Genomic DNA, 16128 nt, shown 5'->3' on the forward strand with positions numbered 1-16128 from the left:
AATCCGCCAATAAGCGCAGGACCCACCAAGATAGAGGAGGAACTTTGTCACACTGGGGAATAAGGCACTAAACATCAGTAAGCGTGGCAAAATCAGACCCTTTAAAAATTAAGGGTCTGATTCTGACACCATTATTTGTTGTTCCCTTGAGGAGACAGTGCAGATTATACCATCCTACAGAGAGCCCTGCTGGTTCCATATGCCCACAGCTCCAACAGCGGCACAGCCTTGACAGAGAGTGCGTATTCTGATGTGGGATGCAGGGAACTGGGAGGAACTGATACATTTGCACTGCCTGACACTGAAGAGCAGGAGACCTGGACTCAAATCACAGTCTGCATGCCAGCCATAGCTTGGACTGCTAAAAAAGCAGCACACCCATGTCTGGCAGAGTACATCACCTCACTCAACAGCAGATCAATAAAGTATTGGCACTGATAGTTCCTCCAGGGTGGCCATAACTTAAGGAGGTCCCAAGGGATAGGGTCAAAGTAGCGGGAAGGTTGGAGGCGCCTCATTCTTAAAAAAATAAATTAAATGTTTCTTTTTCCATATGCACCTAGGTTTCTAATTATAGAAAGTTCCCAATGGAGAGTAGCTCCATGCTGCTGTGCAGGCACCATAAATATTACTTCTCCTCCCCTGAAGGCTAGTTACAAAAGATCTGGAAGATTGGTAGCAGAGTCTTCAATCAAGCCAGTCAAAACACAGCATGGGGAAAGAATTGGTGTTTGTGCTGGAAACCACATCAGAAAGAGACCCCCTGGAATATTTCCAACCCGAGTATTGCAACTACAAACTTTCCTACAGTTCTCAGTACTTCCCATTGCTGCTGGAGAGAAATCCAGAGATACAAAACAGACCTTCCTGAGGAGCAGAGACCTCTATGCCTCTCACAGACCTTCCCTCATGCAGTTTCTCTCTATTCAGTTCTACATAGGTTCTTATACCATGCTCATCACAGTAGTATCTCCAGCACATTCACTTATCTGTAAACACAGTATGGCAGACTCACTATATTGCTGGACTGTCCACAAGGTATGGCTTCTCTATGGCCCTGGGTGTGCAGAAAACATCTCAATGTGCAATGGCAATCAAAAAAGCTAAAAGAATGTTAGGAACCATTAGAAAAGGGATAGATAAGAAAATATCATAATGCCACTACAGAAATCCATAATATGCCCACACCTTGGATACAGTATGCAGATTTGGTCATCCCATCCCAAAAAAAGATACATTAGAATTGGAAAAGGTACAGAGAAGATCAACAAAAATGACGACTGTTCATCTTAGAAAAGAGATGACTAAGACTGGATACGATAAAGGTCTAGAAAATAAGTAATGGTGTGGAGAAAGTGAATAGGGAAGTGTTATTTACCCCTTCTCATAACACAAGAACCAGGGGTCCCTTAATTTCACTAAGTACTTCTTAACACAATGCACAGTCAACCTGTGGAACTTGTTGTCAGGGGATGTTGTGAAGGCCAAAACTATAACTGGCTTCAAAAAAGATCATGGAGGATAGATCCATCAAAAGCTATTAGCTCAGATGGTCAGAGGCGTCACTAAACCTCTGACTGCTAGAAGCTGGGACTGAATGACAGGAAATGAATCACTCGATAATTGCCCTGTTCTGTTCATTCCCTCTGAAGCATCTGGCCACTGTTGGAAGACAGGATACGGGGATAGATGGACCATTCATTGGTCTGACCCAGCCATTCTTATGTTCTTATGAATCCATGTACAAGTGCAACCACAAAATACCATCAGTACCACATTCTAGGCAAATAGCTTTAAGAAGTCTCCCTAATAACCCCACCTGCTCATCAAGCTGACCAAGTCTATTGAAAATAAACTTTCTGGTTTGGTTCATTGTTCCCAAAATGTATTTTTACATTTCTCTCCAGTAAACTACTTTTTCTCTTACTAACGTAAGTTCCAGACCACTCAGTATCCCATTGCAATGTTACTTACCATTGTTACACACCCCATCTGAGTGCTATCGTTGAGCTCTGATATCATACAAACAATTTCAGTTTAGAACAGGAATTCCCACTTATTTCCATTCTGCAGATTACTGCATAAGAACAAGAGACTATCTCACAGACCCGCATTTGAAATCCTCTGATGCCTGCTTCTCAAAAAGATTAATTCAACAAACCATAAACAAGGGCTTTGCACACTCTGAAACATACCGGTAATTTGAGATTGACTGGTCTAGAACAAAGTATTTAATCACAGCACCCTGTTTATGTTGCTGTACTGTATCACTAGACACTTCCACTGGATATCCCTATGATCTTATACAGATAGGGCGGGCGGGGGGAGAGAAATCATACATAAAAGGACCTGTGGTCTATTTTTCTTGGACTCTAAAGCTGATATTTAAAAAGTTTCTAGCTGTTTCAATAACAAAGATACATTGTTGATGCACTGTTTCCTAATAATCAGCATGCAAAAAACTACCTCCAGCCAAATAGCAGCAGCAGCAGGCAGCAAAGGTGGAAACTCACCTATCCCCATCCCATGGATCTCAATGAGATATGAACTTCAATCCCACTTGGGACTTTTTCAGTGCTAAAGCAATGACTTCACCCATCTGGAGACATGACATTTTCTAATATCTGTACAATGTCCAGCACAATGGGGCCCCAATTAGGTCTGGGGCCTTTGAGTATTACCATACTATATGTATTTACTGATGATGATAATAATAAAGGCTCTAATCATGCAAACACTTACACTTGTGCTTAACTTTACTACCATGAGTAGCCCACTGAAGTAAATTCAACTACTCATGATATTAATAAGTAATACATCATAAAAAGACCTAGCTTTTATATAGCACTTTGCATCAATAGATCTTGAAGCACTTTGCAAAAGATGTCAGTATCATGAACCCCATTTTACAGATGGGGAAACTGAGGCATAAAGGGGGGAAGGTGACTTGCCCAAGGTCACGCACCAGGCCAGTGGCAGAGCTGGGAATAAAGCTAAGCATGTGAATGTTTGCAGGCTCAGGGCCAACATTTTGTCTTAAACCACCACACACCCTGCTTTTCCACCCAGGATGAGCTCTTTCTGTACCCAATCCCTTCTGACCTTGAAAGTGAAAGGTAGATTCCCACTTTGCTGCCTTGAAGAAGCTGTAGAGAGAGTCCTCAACTGCTGAATCCCCAGGTAACGTGGCCTGAGTGAACATGCATTAGCTATTTTTAAGCAACAGCACAAGTGAGTGAAGCAGCTAACCATGAATTTGATTACTATAAATATCTGTAACCATAAAACAGTGCTGCAATAGCCTAAGGGGAAAATCCATGCAATTTTTAAACAATATCCCACATTTTAATTTTTACTGCAAATTCCTAATGGCATTTATTATTTCATCTCTGCACCGCTTGGTTATGTGTAGAATCTGCATGAAGTGCCTGATTCACCTCTCTTTCCTGTTTAATTCTACTGAAGTCAACAGAGTTATTTCTGATATACATTGATATGAGAGGAGAAGCAGGCCCTAGATATGACAATTGTTTTGGCTTTATTTTACTAATACAAATTTAACTTTTAGTAAATTTAATCCTAGGGATAGATGCCACACTGAATACTGAAATCTTCAATCCACAGAACAATTACTATAGAATATAGAAATTGCCACCTAGATTGGACCTGAGATCCATCTAGTCTGATATGCTGTTTCTAACAATGGCTAGTACCAGATGCTTCAGAGGAAGATGCATGAAACCCCTCAGTATGAAGATATGGGATTATCTGCCCCCATGAAGACCTCACCATAATCCCTAATACACCTCTACCCCGATATAACGCGACCCAATATAACATGAATTTGGATATAACGCGGTAAAGCAGTGCTCCGGGGGGGCGGGGCTGCGCACTCCAGAGGATCGAAGCAAGTTCGATATAATGCGGTTTTACCTATAATGCGGTAAGATTTTTTAGCTCCCGAGGACAGCGTTATATTGGGGTAGAGGTGTTGTTAGGGTGGGTTTGAGCACTGAAGCATGAGGTTTTAATCTCTCTTTCAAAATATGTTACCATTATCTATTAATGTTCTTGTTATCCACATAAATGCTCAATCTCTCTTCGAATTTTGCTAATGTTATGGCCTCAAAGACATCCTGTGGCAATGAGTTCCACAGTATAATTACACTTGTGAAATTTTTTAAAATTTGCCATAATTTAATTCCATTGATATCCCCTTGTTCCTGTGTTGTATGGCTCCATGGGAACAAGCAGTGGTACCAGGGCTGTCAGGGCAACAGGGAAGCAACCCTCCCAAGCTGCAGACAGGACTCCCCTCCCGCTACACCTGCTCTCCCCGGCCTCCCCCGGCCCCTCTGACCTCTGCTAGGAGGGGCGGGCTCCATCCACTCCGCACTCCTGGACACTAACAGTCAGGCGGCAGCCAATTCCGTTCGAGGCGCATGCGCGCATAATCTGGCGCGCATGCGTAGAACAAGCGGCGGCCGTTACCCGTGAACACTAGAGCGCTTTCCGTCACCTTGTCCCTTCACGCATGCGTAAAGCATACCGTCACTGCACAAGGCCCACTTCCCAAACGTGTTTCTCTACGCATGCGCACAGCCACCCCTGTGTGCCCGCTGGGCATGCAGGGGCGCGCGTGTGGGGTGGGTGAGCATCTGTTAGGTGGGAGGGCGCGGGGGGACAAGGGGTAACCAGGCCGGGGGATGGGCACCCGCTGGGGGAAGGGGACTTTGTAAGATGAGGGCGCTGCCCTTGAAGCCCGTCTCGAAAGCAGCGAGCGGACACCCCGCCCGCAACTCTAGGCCGCCTCTCTGCGCCTTCCCGGGGAGGGGGGCGGTTCCTGTCACGCGCTCCTGGGTCGCCCAGGCAACGTGACATCATCAGTTTGCGCCGTGTCAGAAGGCGAGAGTCCCCCTCCCCCGGCGGTCGCCGGTCCCTCCCCTCACACTCGCCGCGTGCGCCCAGCAGAGCGAGCGGCCTGGCATGGCCCGGGAGATGCTGTTGCGCGGAAGCCGCCTGGGGGCCCTGCTGCGGGCGGGGAGCCCCGCGCGGCTGCGGGCGCTGGCGGCAGGTGAGGGCGGGGCCTGGCGGGGCTGTCCCGGCGTCGCGCGGCTCGGGGGCTGGTTGGTGGGGGAGCCGGGAGGATCGAGGCCTGGCGGGCCGGGCTCGGACCTTACGAGGGGCCGCTGCTGCCTTTGCCTGGCGCCCAGGGTAGCGCGCGCGGGCTATGGATGTAGGGCCTCAGCCCGCAGCTCGAGTCCGAGGGTCGCGCCGGGCTAGCAGAGGAGTTGGGCGGCCCCTGCCGGGAGCACGTGGGAGCTGGACCTGTAGTCTGCAGCCGGCACCGCGAATCGCCATTAACTGCGTTAACCCCCTGCCTGCTGCTGGGGCAATCGTGTGGCTCTCCTGCCGTGTCTGTCTGCGGTAAAGACATCCGCGTTTCTAGGTGCAGCCTGTCAGCCAGGGTAGAGATTGGAACAGCCAAAAGCAGAGGGGCAAACCAGAATGAACTCAGTGATACAAGCTGGGGGAAAACTCTTCGTCTGTTTCTTATGAGTTCTAAAGTGTAGCTTGACCTAAACCTGGTTTATATTCTGGTATAAATCATTGCAGTAGAAATAGGAGAACAGAGTCCAAACTGATCTTCCGACTTTTCTATTTGAAAATTGTTATACTGGAACGTCCCTAGTTCACATCTACCTGGAGACCCATCACAAATTCCTCCCATGTACTGTATAAATGAGTAAGAAAGTGAACAAACACAATTGAAAATAAAGTTGTGTTATGGAGTGTACTCGAGTTCATTTATTTTGAGAAGGGTAACTTAGGGTACCATGAAGTATTTTACATAATTAAAACTAATAAATATCCTGTGGTATGTTTTCTGAAGTTAATTATGTCTTGGTGATTTATAAGATTTCATTATAGCACTTGGCTATTTAATCTTTGCTGGGATGTGGAGAAAATAGCTGAAATTCTTGTGAGGATGTATGTATCTGGTGAAGTGAGATGGTCCCTACATGTAGAAGGTAGTTTGACACTTAATTCTAAAGAACAGGAGACATGAAAAGGGAGCTAGGGGAGTGACCAATCTTCTTGTTAAAATAATAAAAATGAACCTTGCTTGGACAAATGACCTTTAGAGACCTTCCTTCACACCAGTTTGACTCCTTTTTAAAAAATACCTTTCAGGAAACCAACAACTTAGATACAGTCTGCTTAGCTGAGTAGGATTCAGTCTTTTTACTGGCAAGGTTCCAGCATTTAAACAGTCCTAAACACAGGCTGAACAATCAGGTGTGTTAGAAAAAATGTTTTTATGATTTCACTTGAGGTCACTGTTGGGAACTGCATTGGAAGAAATTTGCAATACAGCTATCTGACCAGTGGCTCCATCACTGTATGCCAGTCCCTTAATCTTCAGAAGCACAAATAGTCTCATTAAACTGAAAGGAACAAACTCTGAGCCAATCAACACACAGTGTCTGTTGAGTGGCAGGGTATTGTGGGACCTGCCCACTATGATGCACAAAGCACTGGGTGATTATCAGAGCTTAATTTGTAGTCTAAAAATTGCCTCTTGCCAACCCTGTAGAATGAAAGACTATAACAGGGTTCAAAAAGAGCTAAATAAGTTCATGGAGGATAGGTCCATCAATGACTATTAGCCAGGATGGACAGGGATGGTGTTCCTAGCCTCTGTTTGTTAGAAGCTGGGAATGGGTGACAGGGGATGGATCACTGGGTGATTACCTGTTCTGTTCATTTCTTCTGGGGCACATGGCATTGGCCACTGTCGGAAGACAGGATACTGGGCTAGATGGATCTTGGTCTGACCTAGTATGACCATAGGAAATTGACCTCTTGGTGTGAAGGCCTTTCTTTCCTTCAACTCTGAGTACTGAACTCACCAGCATGGGGAATTTTAAACTTTCTTTAGAGAAATGATTTTTAAAAGTTTTCATACAGGCATGTTCTCTTTCACTGCACAGCTCTGAACTCTGCCTTTTCTGCTGTCCCTGCTGGACTGCTTACTGCACACACAAAAAAGGTGTCTCGGGGCTTTAATCCTGTCACTCAGGGATCATGTATTCATGAGTATTTGTACTGTGCCTAGTACAATCATAGAAATGTAGGGCTGGAAGGGACCTCAGGAGGACATCTAGTCCAGCCCCCTGTGCCGAGGGAGGACCAATACCTAGACCATCCCTGCCAGGTATTTGTCTACTTGTTTTTAAATACCTCCAATGACTCCACAACCTCCCTACATAACCTAGTGCTTATCGATCCTTATCGTTAGAAAGTTTTTCCTGATATCCAACCTAAACCTCCCTTGCTGTAAACTAAGCTGAGTACTTCTTGTCCTAGGCTACTTCTTATCCTACCCTTGGTGGACATGGACAGTAATTGATCACTATCCTCTTCATAACAATCTTTTTGTTACTATTGTGCCCCCTCAGCCTTCATGTCCAATTCTTTCAACATTTCCTTTAAACCTCTTCGTTTTTGTTGCTGTCCTCTGGACTCCAGTTGGTCCACAACTTTCTTGGAGTGTTCTGTCCAAAATTGGACACAGTGCTCCAGCTGATGCCTCACCAGTGTCAAGTAGAGTGGAACAATTACTTCCCATATCTTATGTATGACACTCCCGTTAATACACCCCAGAATTACATTTGCCTTATTCTCAACAGCATCACATTGTTGACTCATTCAGTGGGGCCCCGATTCTGAGTAAGAGCTTTGGGTGGCCCTTGCAATACAAATAAAGTTTGTGTGATCTAATTTAAATTAGACCGGTGTAGAGATTTTGAAGTAGCTTTTTGTATCCCACCTCTATAACCACTCCTTTTTATATATTAAGAGTAAGTGATTTATCTTCTGTGAAGATTTATTCCCCCTTGGGAGGTGTGAGGCCTGGATGACTCTGGGCTGGTTTGGTGCTCTGAAGACACTGACTCAGCTGGCCCAGTGCTCTGACAGCAGTGCGTCACCCTGGCATCTCTCAGTCCCTGGTTTTACAAAGTTTGAGCACTGCAGGGGAAGTGTGCTCAGTCCATGCAGGAGAAGGAATGGCATTCATTGGCTCCAGAGGCATCTATGTCTCTCCTCTGTCTAGAGGGCAGTTGCGATGGCGTAGGGCGTGGGAGGGCAAACTACGGCCCGTGGGCCAGATCCGGCCCATCAGGGCTTTCAATCAATTGTTACAATATACATGTTGCTATGTGTTTACATTAGATAAGGCAACGCTAAAGAAATGCATGTTGCACTTGGAGCAACAAGTGTGTGTGTGGGGGGGGGGGGGGGTTGTGGTGGTCCTTAATTCTTGGTAGAGTTCATTCCGTATTTCTGGACCGTCTCCCCATAGAAAGTTCTGTCTCCAGCACAGACAAGCTTTACTCTTATTGTAGAAAGTTTGACTGTGCCAGAGCAGTGTAGGTGACAACAATGGTCTTCGTCCCAGGCTTTAGACAATCTTTTAGATTCGTTGGGTCCGGGCCATGGAACGTTTTGAAGATAAGGGCTGAGACCTTGACTTGATTTGAAATTCTATGGGAAGCCAGTGTAGACAGTGGTGGACAGGTGTGCTGTGCTCGTGTTAGTTTGTGTTGCTGAGGAGATGTGATTAGCTTTTTATTATTTTAGCTTTAAAGCCATATGTATGAGGTGTTGGGATATTTGAATTTGCTGGCATGCACTGCTCTGGAATAGGAGAGAGATCCTGGTTCTGGTCAGCCGAGGGCCTTTATTTGGTAGCTGTCCCTATACAGCAAAGCACTTGAACACATTTTTAATGTTGGGCAAGTGTTGTAGCCTAAAGGATTAACCTGCTTGCTTGCATATATAGATCTTTTCTTATAGTTTAAGTATTTGGTTTATTGTAATAGGTTTATATAGATTGATATTAAAGTAAGTTTGCCTGTAATGCAAGGAACCTACAGACCATATCCTGTATGTTAAGCTAAGGCAAAGTTAGTATATCTATAGTTGGGACCTTTCACCCAGATAGCAAAGTTGGCCTATATTGAGACCTTTTACCTAGATAAGCACGCACGCATATGTTTAAGACCTTTTACCTAGACAGATAGATAATGGAAGAATGGTAGGGGGGTTTTCAAGTTTGTACCCACAGACTTAACAGGTACACCACAAGGAAAGAACTGAAATGACTAAAAAGAACAAAAATAACATATGTGCGTAGGTACATGTCATCAATACGCACATACATACTAGCCTATGAAGTAAGGGTACCCTAACATTTTTGTGGGTGTGGAATGAAATTTGGGCATGGGAGGAAGGATTTCTGGCACTTGTACCCTATAAAAGAGGTGACCCAACTGGCTAGACTATCTATCCCTCTCTAGCCACGACACTACTAACTATTAGTAGACTGTACTCGTTCTTTTCAAACTTTAAGTTCCAAGGGGACTAGGCTAAGCTTGGTTTTCCCGAAGCTTTTGTTCTTAATTTTGTTTATTAGGTTTTAAGTTTGTTAGTTAAGTAAACTCTAAGTTAGCTTTGATAGCTCTTAGCATTAGCTTCTTTTAAGCTCTGCATCTCTCACTCAAGAATTGAGGAACCTGAACCGCCCGAGGGTCCTGTGTCTCTTACCACCAGGTTATCAAGAAAGGGTGTGAGTATTTTAACCAAAGCTTTGTAGCATATAATACCATATGTATCTTTTGAATAGCAGTAATGCAATTGTAACTTTGTAACTCTGATTATTTTACCATTTACTTACTATTTCATTGATTTTAATAAAAAGTCTTTATGGCTATATCTGTCTCAGTGTGAGCTTCCTGTCATACCCCCGAGGGTCCTTTGTAAATTCTGTGGAGCCTGATTCAGGACAAGAACTTTTATCTTCTGATCAAACAGACTGGCAAACCTAAAACCCAAACTATCCAAATTAATATTATTAACACCCTAAATCAGGCAACAGTGTTGTCACATTAACTTCAATAGACTTGAAGCACATGCTTAATCTTAAGAAAGTGCATAGGTGTTTTGCTGAACTGGGGCTTGTTAGAGCAGGCGGGGGCTGTGAAAGTTTACCTCTGCTAATGCACCCCATCGCTGATCTGCAGCATCCCCTGGGATGTGAATTTGTGTCTTCTAGAGTCATGACAAAGTCCTTGTAAGCTCTTTTGTTTCTCTCAAGGGCTGCTGTTTGTGTTAGTCTCTCTTAACATCTGGTGACAATTACTAGGTTCTATACTTATACCAACAAATTTATTTCACTTTTAACTTGACTCTAGTATACTCAGTTCTCCAGAGTTAAAAGGCTGTAGTAATACATTCTTTCCAGTCAGAAGAACTGGACTCCAAGTTGCTTTACAGTCTGTAGGTATTACCCATTGGTCAGTTACCAGAAACTACACAACCCTAGCTGACTAGATTACTCTTTGGGAGTGAGGCTGTGTTGTAGTTCTTACAGGTTTGAGCACATTGTCAATGATTAACAAATAGTAATACATAATGATCTGGGAAAGGAAATAGAGCAGGGAGGTCATAGTCCCTCCATATGTCCATGATACCATTGCACCTAGGCCATTGCACTCTCTGTCTGGGCACTTCGGTTCCAGATAAATTATAGATTATGGCAGACTGTAGAGCGTTTGGAGAAGAGCAACATAAATGTTCAGGGCCTGAGGGAGCTGACTGAGACATTTAGCACTTACTGGATATCGCTTGACTAAGCAGCAAATATGTGAAGAATGTAAATGCCAAGGAGGAAAAGGATTTATTTAGGGTGGTACACAAGAGTAACTGAGGCACACAGTTTAGGAATACAGTATACTCCCTTATATCCAAAACCCTATTATTTAAACCTCCGCATTATCCAAATCCCTTCCTTGCCTCCCAGCAGGAATCTCATGATGGGGGACAAGGAAGAGAATCGGATAATGTTGAGGTTCACATAACGGAGCAGAGACACCCCCCACCCCGGCCCAAACTGTGAGGAGGAGGAGCCGCTGGCTGTGCGGGAGGTCACCCTGCTACTGAATGGCTCCTGTGGCAGCATAGGGAGCCCTCTGCAGCCCTCCTGTCACAGGAGTGAACGAGTGGGACTATGACAGCAGAGGGCTCCCTGTGCTGCCGCTGGGCTGATGACATCTGATCCCTGCCGGCACTGGGTGGGGGAGAGGCTGTGGTTCTGGTGGGGCAGAGCAGGGACCCCTGGCCAGGAGTGTGAGGATGACGAGCACTTGGCCATGGGTAAGGCCACCCCGTTGCTGAATAGCTCCTGCCTCCTGCCCTCTTCATTATTCAAACTCCCAATTATCCAAATAAAATCTGTGTCCCTCTTGCTATTCTGATAATCGGGACTATACTGTAATGGGATGGCCAGAACTGAGATACTGGAGAAGTAGACAACCCACCTGAAAATTTGTAGTAGGAAATGGGATTGGGGGCAGGGTGATAGCATGGATTACCAAATGGTTTTTTCCATCTATAATTCCAGTCAGTTTGTGGAAGAATAAACGATGCCATTGAAACTTCAGGGGGATCTTATTTAGGTTAGAAAATAACTATTCCAGTTTAACTTGATCAGGAAGTTGGAGTTAGCACTCCTGCGCTTGCAAAAGTGCCACAGGATTTTTTTTTAAATGACTAGAGATGGTCAGGATTTGAGTTTCACATCTCATCCAAAATCTAGCACTGCCTGCAAGCACCATGCTGTGGCAGTGACCACCACTATGAGGGGAACTTCCAAGGAACTGGCTTTGGTTCTAAAGGCCTTGGAAATGTCCTAGGCAAATACTGACCATGCTTAAGAGATCTGACAAAATGACAGGCTAAGGGAATCTGAAAGCTCATATACTGTGATACCAGTTGCTACTTCCCTTGCTTTCTTACAGCTGCGTTGTCAAGCCTGCGAATGGTATCAGAGTTAATGAGAATGTGCTGGTGAGTTTCAAGTGCAGTAAAATGCAAGAAGTAGTGGGTTTTGGCAGCTTCCTCCCTGAATCTCCCTATATGCTGGGCTCTTAGCAGCCTCTGCTCAGCATGGTTTCCTTGGAGTTTGTGTGGCTCCTAATCACCAAATGGCTTGATGCTGCTGCTTTGTAGGCTGTCACTGTGGTCTGTGGATTCCCTTTGTGGTATGAGGAAGAGATGTGACAGGAAACCCTAGTACAGATAAGGCCAATATCAGACTAAAGTCATTAGATTTATTGCACTGCTGAGTGGCTTCAACATTTCTGGGCAGTTCATCTCATCTATAGAGGGAATACTCCTTGGCTTGTTAGCAATCATATCTGAGGAGGAAGCTGTGTGTCTGGGATTGGGTAGTTTGGTCTGCATCCCGCTCAAGCACTACCTGAATGTCGTCTTTTAAAAATGTCCTTGAGGCCTGCTGGAAAGAGCCAGGGGTGTGCCCTGCTCTGTGGGGTGGGAAATGAGGACAGTGACATAGGCCTCATCTATACTAGAAAATTAGGGCGGCATAACTACGTTGCTCAGGCAAGTGAAAAATCCACACCCCTGAGCAGCATAGTTAAGCTGACCTAAGTCCTCATGTAGACAGTGCTCTTCCATTGACCTAGCTACCGCCTCTCAAGGATGTGGATTATCTATGCTGACAGGAGAACCCCTCCAGTCAGTGTGGTAGTGGTACCGCTGTGCCGCTGCAGTGTTTTAAGTATACACAAGCTTATAGGCTGAATTAAAGTGATGCAAGAGAGATGACTGCCCCTGCTTAGAAAGGCTGTCACCTCTTCTCTTCATCCATACCAGGCTCGGCTACAATCTTGTCAGATCTCGTCATCTGCGCAGTACTTGAATGGGAGACTTCTCAGGAATACTTTAGAGCAGTGGTTTTCAGACTGGGGTATGCATCCCCTAAGAGTATGTGAGCTCTCGTCAGGGGGTATGCAAGAAAAATCCTGTAATGGGGGACAATACACTTTATTTAGTAAGACTTGGCAATCTAATCATAGGTATATTATGATCCTATCTCAGAAGGGGATACATAGTAGACTACATTATATGGAAAGGGGTACACAGCCTAAAAAGTTTGAAAACCACTGCTTTAGGGCTTGTCTACACTTCAAATGCTACAGCGGCACAGCTGCAGAGCTGTAGTACTTCAGTGTAGACACTTCCTATGCTGACTGGAAGGGTTCTTCTGTTAGCCTAGATAATCCACCTCCTTGAGAGGCAGTAGCTAAGTTGACAGACGAATTCTTCCATTGACCTAGTGCTGTCTATATGGGACTTTAGTCAGCTTAACAGCGTTGCTTGGGGGGTGGATTTTTCCCCAAGTAATTAAACCAACCTAATTTTCGAATGTAGACCAGGCCTTAATGTTGGCAATTATGTAGGTGGCACTTTTTTCTCTGGGTCCGTACTGAACTATGTTCCAGCATGGTGGGAGACCCTGTCCTATTGGAGACCCCTTTCTTCAGATGGGATGCAAACTGATTTCTTGAGTACTCATCAGGAAAGATTCCATGGGACTTTAAAAAAAAAAAAAAAAGAGTCTCAGGGTGGTAGCCTGGCCATATTGCAGTAGGGTCATTGTGGCAAATTGTGCTGACTTCAACTCTCCCTTCATTTTCAGTTGTACGCTGTATCACTCTTTATTTCCTGTCCTGATCTTCTGGATAGTGGTGCTGTGCACTGCTAAACAGCTGCCATGTTTTACTTCCATGGAGGCTGCGCTTCAGAAGTGGGGGAAGTGATCGTTTTGAGTTTGTAACGTGCTGTGGGCTCCTGCACAGTTTGGGATGAAAGATGCTGTGTGAGTGTGAGAGATTTTGTTTGTTTCTCTGTTTTGGGTTTATGAGCCCAGACATTCCCTTTGGTGTATTCCCCATCTGAGTGGAGAGCCTATGCACCTGGGATCATAGGGGAAGGTGACTTGGAAGTCACTGAAAAATATCAGTTTGACAGTGATGTATCTGTTTCCCCTTCAAATGTAGTACAAACAGGGTAGTGGTGTCACCCCTTGGAGGCTTCCTGACCACCCAAAAGCCCCATCCCTAATACATCATGATCTAACATGGCACAGCTTGGGGCTGATCTCCAAAGCTAGACAAGGCATGTGAGTTAATTCCACTTTGTCTCTGGGTGTCAGGAGCTTTGCTTCCCAAGCTGTTTTTGTGTGTGTGGCTTTTCCTTGCTAGTTCAGAGAGCGCTTTCTCTCTCACTCTGCATATATAAATGGCCGTGGTTCTGTGTCTTGAAATTGCCAGGAGTCCCTCCTCTGCTGGCCAAGTAGGGGTTTCACAGCAGGCAAATAATCTGAAAAAGCTGCAGCTTGAATTTAACAATTTTCGTCTTTGGCTGACACAATGCCAGCTATTAATTAATGCTATTAAGACAAAATGTTATACAGATCCAAACATAATCTTGGAATTGATTGATGATTTATTCATTGTGCTTTGGAGAGACAGACGCAGAAAATGTGACTAGGCCAAGAATTATAAATATTTGGGGTTTCCAGAGAGATCCAGCACGTGTGTGTGGGGGCAGCATTCTGTTTGTGTATGTTGGGTGAATAGACTCTCAGGACTTGCTGTTTGTAAACCTGATGACAGAAGTTGACTTGAAAATGGGAGGAAAATGCCAATGGGTTGTTTTTCCTTTTGGGTCACTGGAGGCAGTGACTGGGCAAAGCTCCTTTCATATCCCTTGATTCCTGAGTATAGGTGTATTTGCAGATTTTTCTTTTTGTTCTGCACCACAGGGTTAAAATGTCAGATTGTAAAGCCCAGGCTGGCTCAGGCATTGCCTGTGTCTCTTTCTGAATTGACCCTTCTCTTAGTGTGATGGACTGGTTCACTCTCTGGTTCTTAGATCCTCATTCATGTGGGCTTTTTCTTCATTTTCTTGGATCAGTCCAACAAATGCATTGGAATGAAGGCTACAGACCTTTGCTTGAACAGTGAGGCAGAACTGTGTGTGATACAGCAAAACAGTTACAGGTGTAGGAGGCATTCAAGTGCGTAAGAGCTATTCACAGGCTCTTTAAGGACAGAACTATTGAGAAATAATTGGGGGTTCTGGCTGGAAAAGTGCATTATGACTTGGAACTGTTTTTGAATGGGAGACATGGTAAGGGACTATTTGGGGTTGATAACCGACTCAGCCTAGGGTCTGAAGGGTAAAGGGTGGTAACTTGTATCAGGTACTATGATGAGGTAAAAGCAGCAGCCTGGAAAGGGTTAAGAGATCTCTGCCTATCACATGGCTGGAAGAGGAAGCTGAATCCAAAGGGGTACTAGGGGAGGGGGGTGTGGTGGCCCGGGCACTGGCTGATAGAAGCAGCAAGGTTCTTGGGATTCTAATCAGCATTTTTGGTTGGATAGTTTTATTTTGTTGTAAACAGTAAATAGTGAATGGGGCCCAAAGGTAAAGGCCTTTATAACAGACTTGGGCCTGGAGTTCGCTTCCCTTCCTCGGCTGACAAAACAGCCTACGGGGCAAAAAAGAATTTTTGTAAAAGCCCAGTATTGCCTGCTGCTGCCTGCTTCTGGCTTTTGTGGCTTGACCAGGTTCTCTCCCTCTCCCCACCTGGCCCCAAGGAGGCTCTGCCACTTGCAATGTGGGGCAAGCTGCAGCTTAATGCTGGGCTAGAGTGGCGAAGGGTGGAAAACCACCCATCCACTTGCCAGAGCATTCCTATTCCATTTTGTATTCATTGTCATGGAGGAGATGAGTTAAAACACCCTCCTCTGCCTGATGATTTCCCCTCAGCCCCAGGCTCAGGACCACTCAATCCTGGCAAATGGAATGCAGCAGAGTTTGCTGCTCATTAGGTGTAAAATACACAGTGGAAACCTGGAGGAAGTAGTCTGGGAATCGCTTCTGTGTGTTACAGGGCCTGTTGGATCTCAAGCTCTCTGAAAAGGGCCTTTTGAGGTTCTTATACACCATCATTTCCCTGTAGAACTGGTATAACCCAGTCCATCTGAAACCAGCTTGAATATGTGGTTATGTGGCTGCATGCACGTTCACCCACCTCTGAATATATTTGCCTTGCCTTCCAGATTGGAACATCATTCTAGCACCATTTCCTTTTGTCTTCACAACATAGACAATCACACTGAGCACTAATATAAGACAGTGCTTTGTATCTGTCAAGTGCTGCAAATGTTGGTTAGTAGCCAGTGTTTGTCT

At 45.0% G+C, this 16128-nt stretch overlaps 2 protein-coding genes across 2 annotated transcripts in view; one reads left to right on the forward strand and one right to left on the reverse strand.

Moving 5' to 3' along the window:
• Positions 1-4439, reverse strand: part of SLX4 (SLX4 structure-specific endonuclease subunit) — a 51211-nt gene extending 46772 nt beyond the window's left edge. Inside the window, exon 1 of the mRNA XM_029913500.1 lies at positions 4361-4439. The gene's annotated coding sequence lies outside the window, so the exon portion shown is untranslated. The remainder of the gene's footprint in view (positions 1-4360) is intronic.
• Positions 4440-4962: 523 nt separating this feature from the next.
• Positions 4963-16128, forward strand: part of TRAP1 (TNF receptor associated protein 1) — a 69447-nt gene continuing 58281 nt past the window's right edge. The window contains exon 1 of the mRNA XM_024215091.3: positions 4963-5074. Within this exon, the coding sequence (XP_024070859.1) occupies positions 4987-5074 (88 nt within the window). The 5' untranslated portion in view covers positions 4963-4986. The remainder of the gene's footprint in view (positions 5075-16128) is intronic.

This window comes from Terrapene carolina, unplaced genomic scaffold (genome assembly GCF_002925995.2).
Source record: "Terrapene carolina triunguis isolate 2854851 unplaced genomic scaffold, T_m_triunguis-2.0 Scaffold695, whole genome shotgun sequence".
NCBI classification, from domain to species: Eukaryota; Metazoa; Chordata; order Testudines; family Emydidae; genus Terrapene; species Terrapene triunguis.